At 39.4% G+C, this 13,678-nt stretch overlaps 1 protein-coding gene and 1 long non-coding RNA gene across 2 annotated transcripts in view; both read right to left on the bottom strand.

Annotated features, from left to right (window-relative positions):
• Window positions 1-4,752, bottom strand: part of LOC116760744 — a 46,916-nt gene extending 42,164 nt beyond the window's left edge. Inside the window, exon 1 of the long non-coding RNA XR_004351835.1 lies at window positions 3,616-4,752. This is a non-coding gene — a long non-coding RNA (uncharacterized LOC116760744). The remainder of the gene's footprint in view (window positions 1-3,615) is intronic.
• A 3,985-nt stretch (window positions 4,753-8,737) lies between these two features.
• The window catches only part of WASHC3 (WASH complex subunit 3), a 53,634-nt gene continuing 48,693 nt past the window's right edge, over window positions 8,738-13,678 (bottom strand). Inside the window, exon 7 of the mRNA XM_032646754.1 lies at window positions 8,738-8,993. Coding sequence (XP_032502645.1) covers window positions 8,909-8,993 — 85 coding nt within the window. The 3' untranslated portion in view covers window positions 8,738-8,908. The remainder of the gene's footprint in view (window positions 8,994-13,678) is intronic.

The raw sequence follows: 13,678 nt of genomic DNA, 5'->3' as shown, positions 1-13,678 counted from the left end.
TTTCAGATACATACTCCACTTCACAACCCACCCTCTCGGTTTCCCCTATTATTACCATCTTGCATTAAAGTGACTCATTTGTTATAATTAACAAAACAATTTTTTGTTACAATTAATGAACCAGTATTGATATATTATCATTAACTAGTCCATAGTTTATATTAAGTTCACTCTATGTTATATAGTTCTATGGATTTTGAGAAATAAATAATGGTATGTGTCCATCATCACAGTTTCATACCTAATAGTTTAATTACCCTAAGAATGCCCTGTGCTTCACCTGTTCAGTCCTACCTTCCCTCCCCTCACATCCTGACAACTAATGATCTTTTACTATCTTTGTAATTTTGCCTTCTCCAAAATGTCATATAGTTTAAATCACATAACATGTAGTGTTTTTAGACTGGCTTTCTTTCACTTAGAAACATACATTTAAGGTTCCTCTGTGTCTTTCCATGGTTTGGTAATTCACTTCTTATGTACTGCCAAATAATATTCCATTGTATAAATATATTAGAGTTTGTTTATTCATTTACCTATTGAAAGAAACCTTGGTTACTTCCAGTTTGGGGAATTATGAATAAAGCTGCTATAAACATTCATGGGTAAATACCTAGCAGCATGCTTGCTGTCTGATAAAACTACGTTTAGCTTTGTAAGAAAATGCCAAGCTGTTTTTCAAAGGGGTTGTACTATACTGCATTCTCATCAGCAATGAATGAGGGTTACTGTTAATCTGCATCCTTTCCGGAAATTAGTGTTATCAGTATTTTGGATTTTAGTCATTCTAATAGGTATGTGGTATAATCACATTGTTGTTTTAATTTGCAATTCCCTAATGATACATGATGATGAGCAATTTTCATATTTTTATTGGACATCTGTACATCTTCTATGATGTCAGATTCAATTTGTTAAGACATTTTAAAGAATATTTACTTCTGTTTTCATGAAAGATATTAGTCTATAATTTTCTTTTATTGTCATGTCTGTCTGCTTTTGGTATCCTATTAATGTTGTCCTCACAGAGGTAGTTTTCCCTTTTCAGTGTTCTGGAAGAGTTTGTGTAGAACTGGCATTATTTCTTCCTTAAATGTTTGGTAGGATTCACCAATGAATCCATGTGGGTGTCCAGTTTTCTTTATGGGAATGTTTTTAACTGTAAGTTCAATTTCTTCTGTAAATATAAGGCTGTTCAAATTATTTATTTCTTTTGGAGTGATTTTTGATAGTTTGTATCTTTCATGGAATTTTGTTATAGATTTTACCCTTGGGGTTTTAAAAATTTTGCTATCTAGGTACTGTGTGTTTACATAGGCCATTTAAAAACTATGCTGCCAGGACTTCCCTGGTGGCACAGTGGTTGAGAGTCCGCCTGCCAATGCAGGGGTCACGGGTTCGATCCCTGGTCTGGGAAGATCCCACATGCCGCGGAGCAACTAAGCCCATGCGCCACAACTACTGAGCCTGTGCTTTAGAGCCTGCGAGCCACAACTACTGAGCCCACGAGCCACAACTACTGAAGCCCGTGCACCTAGAGCCCGTGCTCCGCAATGAGAAGCCACCGCAATGAGAAGCCCGTGCACCGCAACAAAGAGTAGCCCCTGCTCACCGCAACTAGAGAAAGCCCGCGCACAGCAATGAAGACCCAATGCAGCCAAAAATAAATAAATTTATGAAAAAAAAGAAAACTATACTGCCAGGTTCTTAGAATTTTCTAAGGTTTGATTTGGGAAACTAGAATGACAGTATAGCAATGTATAAACCAGTATGGTTAAGATGTCCCTAAGAAAATGTAGAAGTAGCTTTATTTGATTGCCACAGGGTCACATATTTTAATATAAGTGAAAAAATTGAAATATTGATGTTAGAATATCCTTAAGTATAAAATTTGTTTCACAACTCTATTTTGAAGATTACAATGTGAAATTTTAATAAGATTACTGAAATTTTAAGTAATTTGCTTTTGTATGAATAACTAATAGTATTAATATTTAAGATAAGAATATTACTGATAGATTAAGCACTTTTGTTTATATGAATAAACCTCTTTTCTTTCTTACATTTGAGGGAATCATTCGACTCCTCTGGGCTTCAATTCATTCACTGGTAAAAATGAGGCAATCAGACTAGACATTTTGCTAAGATTTCTTCTAGAATGCTATTATTCCAATACTTAGGACTTACTGTGAAAAAAAAGTTTACGATGTTAACTGTGAAACAAAGTATTTACTTTTAAGGTGCTTTAATCTAATTATATTAATTTAAACATAAGTATACCCAGATGCCTAGTAAATAATTTGTAGATATTTTAAAATGAGTTTTTTCCAAATTTATTTACTTGTAAGCTGCCAATTGAAAGTAATACTGTTTGGGGAAGTGAAGAAATGGAGTCACAGATAAAATCTTTACACTTCATGTTCCAAAGGAAGATAAATGTTTTATTTAAAGCTATCTATCTGAAATCAAAGTCAGAGTGACACTTGCTTTAGTATCATTCCTACTGTTTATTAATCTTACTAACAAGAAAGGTAAAATTGAATGTTTTTGAAAAGACACCTTGGCATCATTGCAGCAGCTGTTTAAAGCACAGGATTAAATTATGGAATTTAAGCTCTTCACGAATTCTGGAAATCAAGCTTGTTTTGGGGAAGAACTTGATCAGAAACAAAGCAGTTTTACTGAACGTTATGTTGTCTGGGCACTCTTCACCAGCACACGGACACAATTTATTCTTTAATGGGAGCCATGCTCTAGTTCAGATATAAAAGTTTCACAGAGGAACTCTGTGGGGTATGTTTAAAAGGAAACCTTTAAAAATCATATTATAATTACAACATACTATAAAGATATAGATTTAGCCATTGTTTATCCTTTGCTCATTCTTGGAAGACTTTTAAAACTAAAAATTTTGATGAAAATGTTCTGGAAATCTTGAGTGTGGCTTACCATCCACTTTGTCTTTATATCCAAGAAGAAAATTATACATTTTAAATAAAGGTAAGTTCAGGTAAGTTTGGTGTTTTGGAACCTGTAGCTAATGCTTCTAGTGGTGCCCTGCAACTCTTTCCTAGAACCATCTTGGATTTCAGCCACAGCTGTAGTCGACAGTTCACCTCAATCTCAGACTCACCTTTTAGTGACAATAACTCACCTCAGATGAGTGCCCCATCTCTCCACTTACTGACAAAGTGTCCTTTTCTAGGTCATGGGAGCCCCCGAGGCCTAAATGCAAATGTATCCCCTAAATGTAGATGAGAAATGTCCTCAACCAATGGGTCCAGGGATAGTGGACATGTGATCTAGCCTCTAGTCCTTCTGGTGGACAGTTCTGAGAAGCACCTGCTCATTTCTAAAGAGGTGCTGGTCCTGGAATCAACTCCCAAGCATTCACAACGGCAATCTTGATAATATCCTTGTGTTACATTTTCTTCCCTCTCTCATTCTTCCTGCTCTCTTACTCCTGCTTCCTGGGATTAGTTCACAAATCATCTACTTGCACCCAAATGTTTGTCTCAAGGTCTGTTTTAGGAGGAATATAACATATGACTTTGGTATGAGAGCGATCCTTGAAAGCAGATCATTAGGATGGGATTCTGCAATGGAATCACTTACCTTATTGCTAGGATAAGCAGGATGGTGGTAATCCCTGGTCTGCATCACAATGCCTAGGAATCTCACCTGTGATGGAATGGGATAAGAAGAAATGGGTTATCCAGTAGTTCTGTCACTAGAATGGTTTGGGGGGCAAAGGATTGTGGAATTGGTTAGCATTTGTTATCTGCCTTGGAAGCCTTGAAAAAAGGAAGTAAGTAACAAACTCAGATCAGCCAACTATCATCTTAGGGCACAATGAAAGCCAAAAGGTCACCTTGGCAGTATTTAAAGAGACGATTATCTCCATAGCCATAGGACTTCTGTAGTGAAAATCAGGCTCAGAGGGCAATTGTAAGGGTGGCAGAGCTGCAAAGGAGATAAAATGTGCAACCTCCACAAGTCTCCTTTGCTAGTGTCACAGCCCTGGTATCAGAGGAGACTGAGACTTGCGATGAGAAAATTTGGGTGGATATGCTTGAGGAGCTTGAATTCCTGGTTTTCTCTGAACCTTCCACACCAGCCAAAGCAGATTTCTCCCTCTCTAGAGGAGAGCAGCCTCCCCTTACCTGGAGACCACACACAGTGTTCACCTAAAGTAGATGTTTTGTAAGATGACTCTTACTACCTCAAGATCGAACTTGTTTCCTCCCATTGCCATGAGAAGAATAACTAATGTCAAGTTTAGCTGAGAGAGAAAATATAGTTCTTGATCTGGGAAGAGATAGCTTTACTGAAAGAATTTTAGGAACTGGCTAATAATTACTGGCAGGAATTTAAAGAATATGTGTGGGAATAGATCTTTAATGTGCTGGACCAGAGTGGCAGAATATTAGACTGGATAGAGGAGAGTTTATTGACATGGGAGCACTCTCTTATGACTCAAGATTTAACATCCTGGCAAGGACACTTGGTGTTAACAGGCTGTTGGGATGGCTTCTTGAATCTTCATGGCCTACACCAAATGAGATGGAGATGCTGGAATTGCCTTGTCAAAGTAATGAAGAAGAGGTCAGTGGCTCAGAGAGGTGGGAATGTTAGAATGGATTTATGTCATGTGTCAAGAGAACCAACCTATTATTTTCCCAGGAAGAGCCCAGAGAACATTCTCTTTACTAAGGCAGTAAAGATTGTACTAATGAGAATGGCAACGATATATTTGAGAAAATTAGTGGTATCTAGACCAGGATTCACAGTAGGAAATGATGCCACAGAATTGGGCTCTCTTATATTAATTGAGATGATAGAATTCTATAATGGCAGGAGGCAGGTAGTGGTATTCCAACCATCACTGGCAAAGTAGCAGCAAGGCTGAAGTGGCAACCAAGGTTCCTTGGTGTTCAGGGAGTACAGTGTAGCTCATGTTCAAGGTAGAAGGCAGTAGACTAGGGTGCAGTTTTATCCAAAAAAGCAAGAGCCAGAGAGCAAAAAGTTGATGTCAACTGCTATAATGCAGAAGTGTTACCCTGTGACTATCATTTCATCAATTGAAAAGGGGGCCAATGCCCTTTGAAAAATGCTACTTATGCCACTACAAGCATATAGAATAAATATCTGCCCACTCTTTCTCTAAAGTACCATAAGCCACTTATTAAAGTAACTGTACAATGCAATCCTTTCAAAGGTAGTTGGGTAAGAGCACGCTGAATAGACTTGATATCGAGTGATCTAAAATGTCATCACTGTCCCTCAGTTAAAGTGGGAGGATGGAAGATTTGGACCCCTGTGGATTTTAGGGGTCCAATGGTCTGGAGGATGCTGGGACATGCCTCCAAGTGAAGGACAAGTTATTGAACTTGCACCCTCTACCATTAAGAAAAAGGTACAGTGTTGGGGACTTTGACTTTTGAAGCTAAATGCTGCTCTCATCCATTTATGGGGAGAGTTAGAGGGCTGCTAGTTTCAAGTGGGGCCCAGGGCAAGAGAGAGGACTCTGCTGCAGGCTCAGGCTGTGATGTGAGCTGCCCTCCTGCTCAGACTATATGACTGATTATCCATTGATGCTACAAGTATCTCTGGTAGAACATTGTATAACATCTCTGGCAAGCTCCAACAGAAGATTAACAGTACAGACATTAGGTTCTGGAACAAAGGCCTGCCTCATCATTGTTTGAAAAGCAACCCTTGGTATGCCTCTGTGCCTGGCAGAAAGTGAGAATCTGCTTATATATGACATCAAGTTATTAATTGGAGCTGCCCGTCATGAGCTAGGTGTTATCAGGTTCATCATATCATAGGGCCAGACAGTAACAGTAAAAATCCATTATTTTGATGGAAATGATACATTTGGGATCAAGCCTGAGCCTGTCCAGAGGGCACATGTAAGTTACATGGACAAGTAGACTAGATTCCCGTATCATTTACCTCTCTTGGACTAATGCATCTCCTTCAACCTACTCCTATGATCCATGGGGAATCCCCTATGGTCAGTTTTATCAGTATTTATTGCTACAATAATGCTATGTAATAAATAACCAAAAAACCTTTGAGACTCAACAGTGAGCATTTATTATTCAGGCATCTAGGGCCAGCTGGGAATTGGTTAGGCAGATTTTCTGATCTTGGCTGGGCTCGCTCACATCTTGGGTTTGGCTGCTATGTGACTAGAACAGCTTAGCTCTGCTCCACACACCTCTCATTCTCCATCAGACTATCCCAGTCATGTTTCTATATCAGAGGCACAAGAGAAGGCAAGACCAATTACTCAAGTATTTTTCAAGCTTCTGCTTGGATCAAATTTGCTAACATTCCATTGACCCAAAGAAAATCACACGGCTAAGTTCAGAGTCCAAAGGTGAGGCAGAGTAACTCCACGCAGAGTGGGAAGGCATTGAAAATCTTATGGGAAATGGCATGGAGACAGGGAGAAGTGAAGAAGTAAGGCTATTTCTGCAATATTAACATACCAGATGACAGAGAAGGAAAATGTGGGTCTTGTTCATGGGTAGACCAGCTTGCTATCTCGGTGTGAGCCAGAAATGGCTGGCTTCCACACTGTCTCCTCTCAGAGGTGCCTGGAAGGATCAGTGGTAAGGGAAAAATGAAAAATCTTCCTGATAGAGCTTCAAACAGTACATTTGGTCATTCAGAGTGATGGAGAAAGATGTGGCCTGAGTTAAGGATAAACACAGTCTTGATTATGGAAAAGTTTGTAGGTTTTTGTATCATGGAATGTCAATAAAAGAGCACTAACCTGAGGAGGCAAAGATGAGGTGGACAGGATGATTCTTCAGTAGATTTATACCAGCCTTGCCCTTCACCACTCCAGGCTTACACAACAAACCCGTAAGTGAAGTAATCATGGTGGCAGAGATAGAGGCTAGGCATAGACCTGAGAGCTTGAGCTTTGTCTAAGGCTGATTTAGTTATGTCACTGTTGAACATGTGATCTGTCAGCAGCAGAAACCAATGACTCATAACACTCCTTCAGGAGATAAATCAGCCACATGGGAGCAAGTTGTTTAATTTCCTCCACCTTGGAGGAGGAAGCAATTCTTTTCTATTGTAATTAATCTGTATTCTTAATTCAGGCTTGTTTTCCCTTCCATCAGTACCTCAGTCATCATTACTATCTGATAGTCTACAGAATGCCCCCCAAAAATGCTTATTACAAATAAGGTATCTTGAATTATATTACCTCAGATTGAGGAACTATTTTGTAGTAAATGAAGAGCAACATGAATTACTGGATCCATGATCCTATCATATGGAGCATTATCCAGAAGCAGTCAATCTAACACAACAGTGAAATGGACTATTACAGCATCTGCTTAGACACCAGCTGAGAGATACAGCCTGCAGGGCTGGGGTGCTGTTTTCTAGGAAGTGATACATGCACTATACCAAAGGCCAGTATGTAATTCCATGTCCCCAACTGCTAGAATTTATGGGTCTAGGAGCCAAGAGGATAGAAATAGAACTGGCCCTTCCTACCACCATTCTCAGTAACCTACTTGCAGAATTGTGCTTCCCATCCCCCCTACCACCTTTGGCTCTGCTGAATTGGAGGTCCTGTTTCCTAGACAGGGGAAGAGGAAAAAGCTAGAACATTTCTATCAAGAAGCACAGTAAGATTTCTACAGAACTGAAGCTACTGCTGCCAAACTGATTCTGTTGGGCTGCTCATGTCTGTGGGACAACAGGCAAAAAAAGGGAGTTAATATGTTGGTTAACATGGAGAGCTAGGATTACAATTACAAAATGAAACAAGGAGGATGTGTCTGGAACTCAGGCGATTCATTGGGGTGATTCTTGATGCTTCTATGCCTGGTGTGAACAGCAAACAGACAAATGTGATAATCACAGCCTAAAAGGGGCAAAGTAACCAAGGCCCATCTCTGAAGGGATGAAGGTCTGGGTCACTCAACCAAACTAGACCTGCTGAATTTCTGGAAGAGAGCAAGGAAAGTCCCAAATGGGTGATGCAGGAAAGAGATGATGGATATGAGTTCTGGTCTTGAGTTCAGTTGTAGCACAAGGAACTACAGCTTGTCTCACTAATCCTCCTGTGTAGTCTTCTACAGACTGTGGCTGGTCATCATTTTGAAGATCTGGTAATGGAGTAGACTTAACACTGGACTCAATTCTGAATAGGCAAGGGGTATACAGCAGCAAACACCTCTTTTGCCCCACATCACATCCCTTTGTCAACTTCTGCTATCAGCTCACTCTGAACCACACTGAAACTACTTTCAGTTCAATTTCTATTTGACGATAAATATAATAAGAATATCTGACTTTGATAGTATATGAACTAATGGCCAAGTTGTGAAAAGCTTAACATGCTAATAAATACTACCAATAAGTTCCAGATCCACAATAAATATGATATATAAGCTTCCAGCTGTCACAGAAAATTTCAATCCAGTATTACTTTCTGCCAGAAATTTCTTTAACAACTCTTAAGATACAAATGTACATACTTTTCATGCTAAATACTTTTCGTGCTAAAATATTCACAAAAATTGAATAATTCATTTAGCCAAATTCACTTTTTTGTTTTGCATTGAGTCTATTTTTGATCGCTAAACTCACATTGACTTCATTTTAGATGCTCATTGCATCCCTCAAATATTGAGTACTTTATTTAGGCTATTCCATTTTTCAGTTCAGGGTCCTTTATTTTGGTAACAAGACATACTGCCAGCTTATTATAAATGCTTTATTTATTTATTTTTTAACATAGAGGAAGCTTGGTGGTGGATATGTAGCCATTTGATGTTTTTATGACTAAGAGTTAAAGTTCAGGTTCTCTTTCTTATAGAATGTAAATATGCACCAACACATGTATATATAATTGTTATCAACATTAAGCTTAGTCACTAAAAGAAGATTCGCTGTCTGAACTTTCTTCTGTATTTTTTTCACCTTCACCATCAGGCACTGGAGCATCTGGCCTCCTAAAAGATAAGGAAAAAAATTTTAATGTTTTTTCCAGTTGAAAAAAAGCACTAACTGTAAATTAGGTTCATCTTAGAATACTGCTGCTAATAAATCTGCCAAATCTGCATCCTTAACCGACAGTCTCCCGCTCTCCGCCACAGCGTGCTTCTTGCTGGCTTCTCCAGCACCATGGGGATTCAGTGCTATTCCTGTACAGGCCACGGCACTGTTTTCTCCTGCCAGTCCTTACACAGTGTGCTACTTCAGCACTTTCTGCTTCTCATTACCATGGAGACCCAACTACAGACAGAGATGCGATCTGAAGAGGCTGGCATGACCAGTGCTAAATCCTTGCAGCCTCCAAGTGTCCACAAGGTACAGAGAAAGGAAAGCTAGAAGTGGAAAGAAAAAGAAAATCTTCATGTTCAGGAAAGCTGCAGGGAGCAGTTTTAAAATGGAAGAGAGTTCAAGAATGGCCATTAAGAAACACAGGCAATATGGAAATTTTGCAGGGGAAGTGAGTGCCTGTCAAAGAAGGTTCTTAACGTCTGCTGAATGTTTTCACTTATATGTTTTATCATCAGAGAAAGAATATAAGAATGAGTTGGTATAAATAATGTCTTGAAGGTTCCCTAAGCACAACAAGAAAATGTGAGAATGGTTAAACTCCAGCTTTGCATAGATGTGCTATAATAAACTACATGAAATTTAACGGTGTCATTAAAACAGTCAACTAGATAGGCTCCATGGAGTCTGTCAGTAAATCATTTAATCAGTATGGCAGCACTAACACTCAGGCCCTATTCAATCTATCCAAGGAAGTAAATTAAGCCAATAAAGTCTACTTGGGGAAACTAAGAGGGAAAGGAAGAATAATATACCTGCTCTGTTTTAATAAAAAAGCTACAAGACTTATTTCTCCCTCAGGCTCCTTGATTCTTATTAAAGATTTAGGACACCAACAAATAAAATTCTTCTTTGCCACAAATATAATTACTATTACTAAAGTAAGAAAATGTAGTCTCCTATTTACCTTTAGTTACAAATTATGGCTGAGTTTTGACGTATACTTTTTAATATCATATCTGCCATGCTACGAAACAGAAGAAATGCTGGCATTGCTCCCTAGCAATGGGTCAAATATAACCCCGTTTGCTCTGCTGCACAATTTTAGATTATGCCTATGAGGAAGTCACATGTCCTCAGTACAATAAAACTTTAAAGCTGGGTACAGCATTTATAGGTTTTGTTTGTATGTATGTACGTACATACTTACTTATTTATTTATTTTGGCTGCACCAGGTCTTAGTTGTGGCACGCGGGATCTTAGTTGCAGCACGTGGATTTCTCAGTTGTGGCACGCGGACTCTTTTTTTTTATAAATTTATTTATTTATTTATTATTTTATTTTTGGCTGTGTTGGGTCTTCAGTGCTGTATGCGGGCTTTCTCAGTTACGGCGAGTGGGGGTTACTCTTCGTTGCGGTGTGCAGGCTTCTTATCTCAGTGCTTCTCTTGTTACGGAGCACCAGCTCTAGGCACGCAGGCTTCAGTAGTTGTGGTTCACGGGCTCTAGAGCACAGGCTCAGTAGTTGTGGTGCACTGGCTTAGCTGGTCTGTGGCATGTGGGATCTTCCCGGACCAGGGCTCGAACCCATGTTCCCTGCATTGGCAGGCAGATTCTTAACCACTGCGCCACCAGGGAAGCCCCGGCATGCGGGCTCTTAGTTGCAGCATGCATGTGGGATCTAGTTCTCCCACCAGGGATTGAACCTGGGCCCCCTGCATTGGGAGCACAGAGTTGTACCCACTGGACCACCAGGGAAGTCCCAGCATTTATAGGTTTTGACTGATGCTCCATCTGCCTAAAATACTAACACAGAACCACAGTCTTCATCATTCTCCATAGAAGCAAGAACTCTAAAAGTAGTGGGCATGAATACTGGGCACATAGTCCCCAGCAAACTTCTCTTTGCTATATACATGATTCCTTACTGTGTTCATTTTACTAAAAAGGAAAACATTACCAGAGGAAATTATTTGAATACTACTTCAAAATTATATTAGTATCTAAGGCAACTCAAACAAATAAAACAATGTACATAACTCCCCTAACATAAATGCTACTTAAGAAAATGATAAAAGCAGCTTAGGCCTAGAACGGAGTGAAATTATAAAATTAATTTTTGTGTGTAACCACTTTTTAATATATGTGATGCTATATAGCATAGTGGTTAAGAACCCAGACTCTGGAGCTAGATTGCTTGGGTTTAAATCCTAGCCTTACTATGTACTTGTTGAGCAACTCTGGGGAAGCTATTTAAGCACACTGTGAACCCAACTCACCGATGGGATCGTTGTAATGATTAAGATGAATTATTAAGTGTAAAGTATACTAGTAATATGCGGCACATAGTAAGTATATTAAATAAAGGTTATCTATTATTATTATTCTCATCTGTCATGCACCTACTACTTGCCAAGAACTGTGTTAGGTGCTGGAGGTACAGAGATGAATAACAAGCACTTACTGCTCTGAGGAAGCTGGTAATTTAGTGGGGGAGACAGAAATGCAAACAAATTATTGTTATACAGGTGACACACAAAAATATAGTTGTACTAACTACACTTGTTTGAAAAGAAAAGGTAATTCACTCTACTAGGGTCGGTCACAGAAGACTCCAGAGAGGTGGAGACACTTGTGAAGGGGTGTGGGATGGGTATGAATTTGGCAGAAACAGAGAATGTGGGAATAAGTGGGGATGAGAGTATCCTGAGTAAAGAAAAAAATGGGAATGGTGCAGCACAGTACATTTGGGACCTGTAAGTTTTTCAGTAGCTAGGGTGTAAAGTAACTGGGGTACAACAGCAGATGAGATTAGGTCATGCAGGGGCAATAGGTGGAGGGTGGGGAAAATTTATATGAAATGTAAGCTTTCACTGAAATTACACAACTAAGTTTGGGAATCTTAAGTAGTCATTTTGGGTTTTTTTTGTTTTTGTTTTTTTTTGCAGTATGTGGGCCTCTCACTGTTGTGGCCTCTCCCGTTGCGGAGCACAGGCTCTGGACACGCAGGCTCAGTGGCCATGGCGCACGGGCCCAGCCGCTCCATGGCATGTGGGATCTTCCCGGACCGGGGCATGAACCTGTGTCCCCTGCATCGGCAGGCGGACTCTCAACCACTGCGCCACCAGGGAAGCCCTCGTTTTTTTTGAAGTATAGTTTATGTACAGTATTATATAAGTTACAGGTGTACAACAGAGTGATGCACAATTTTTAAAGGTTATACTCCATTTATAGCTATTGTAAAATATTGGCTATATACCCTGTGCTGTACAATATATCCTTGTAGCTTATTTATGTTATATGTAATAGTTTGTACCTTTTAATCCCCTACCTCTATATTGTCCCTCCCCCTTCTCTCTCTCCACTGGTAACTACTAGTTTGTTCTCTATAACTGTGTTTGCTTCTTTATTGTTATACTCACTAGTTTGTTGTGTTTTTTAGATTCCAGGTATAAGTGATATCATACAGTATTTGTCATTCTCTGCCTGACTTATTTCACTTATAGCATAATACCCTCCAAGTCCATCTAAATGGCAAAATTTCATTCTTTTGTACGGCTTAGTAGTATTCCATTGGACATATATACCACATCTTCTTTAACCATTCTTCTGTTGATGGACACTTAAGTAGTCACTTATTTTTTAATTGAGGTATAATCCACATACCATAAAATTCACCATTTAAAATTGTACAAATTAGTATATTCACAAGGTTGTGAAAACATTACCACTATCTAATTCCAGAACATTTTCATTACTCCAAAAAGAAACCCAAAACCAATTAGCAGACACTCTCCATTTCCTTATACCCTCATCCTCTGACAACCATGGATCAACTTTTCTGTGTCTATGGATTTGCCTATTCAGGACATTTCGTATAAATAGGATCAAGGATATTCAGCCTTTGTGTCTGGCTTCTTTCACTTAGCATAATGTTTTCAAGGTTCACCCGTGTTGTAGCATTTATCAGTACTTCATTCCTTTTTATGGCTGAATATTATTCCATTGCATGGATATACCACATTTTGCTTATCCATTCATCAGCTGATGAACATTTAGGTTATTTCTACTTTTTGGATGTTATGAATAATGCTGCTAGGAACATCCATGTACAAGTTTTTTTTTTTTTTTTTGGCGGTACACGGGCCTCTCACTGCTGTGGCCTCTCCCATTGCACAGCACAGGTGCCAGACATGCAGGCTCAGCGGCCATGGCTCACAGGCCCAGCCGCTCCATGGCATATGGGATCCTCCCGGACCGGGGCATGAACCCGTGTCTCCTGCATCGGCAGGCGGACTCTCAACCACTGCGCCACCAGGGAAGCCGTGTGTACAAGTTTTTGTGTGAATGTATGTTTTCAATACTCAAGTATAAACCTAGGAGTGGAACTGCTGGGTCATATGGTAGCTCCATGTTCAACTTTTGAACTGTCAAACTTTAACTGTCAAACTTTTTACCACAGTGGATGCACCATTTTACATTTCCACCAGCAGAATATGAGGGTTAAAATTTCTCCATATCCTTGTCAACACTTGTTATTCTCTGTCCTCATTCATTTTTTTCTTTTATTGTGGTATGATAGACATAACATAAAATTTACCATCTTAACCATTTTAAAGTGTACAGTTCAGTAGTG

This window comes from Phocoena sinus, chromosome 10, assembly GCF_008692025.1.
Source record: "Phocoena sinus isolate mPhoSin1 chromosome 10, mPhoSin1.pri, whole genome shotgun sequence".
Taxonomy (NCBI): Eukaryota; Metazoa; Chordata; class Mammalia; order Artiodactyla; family Phocoenidae; genus Phocoena; species Phocoena sinus.
The sequence above is the reverse complement of the archived record's forward strand: the minus strand, read 5'-3'. Positions and strand labels throughout refer to the sequence as shown.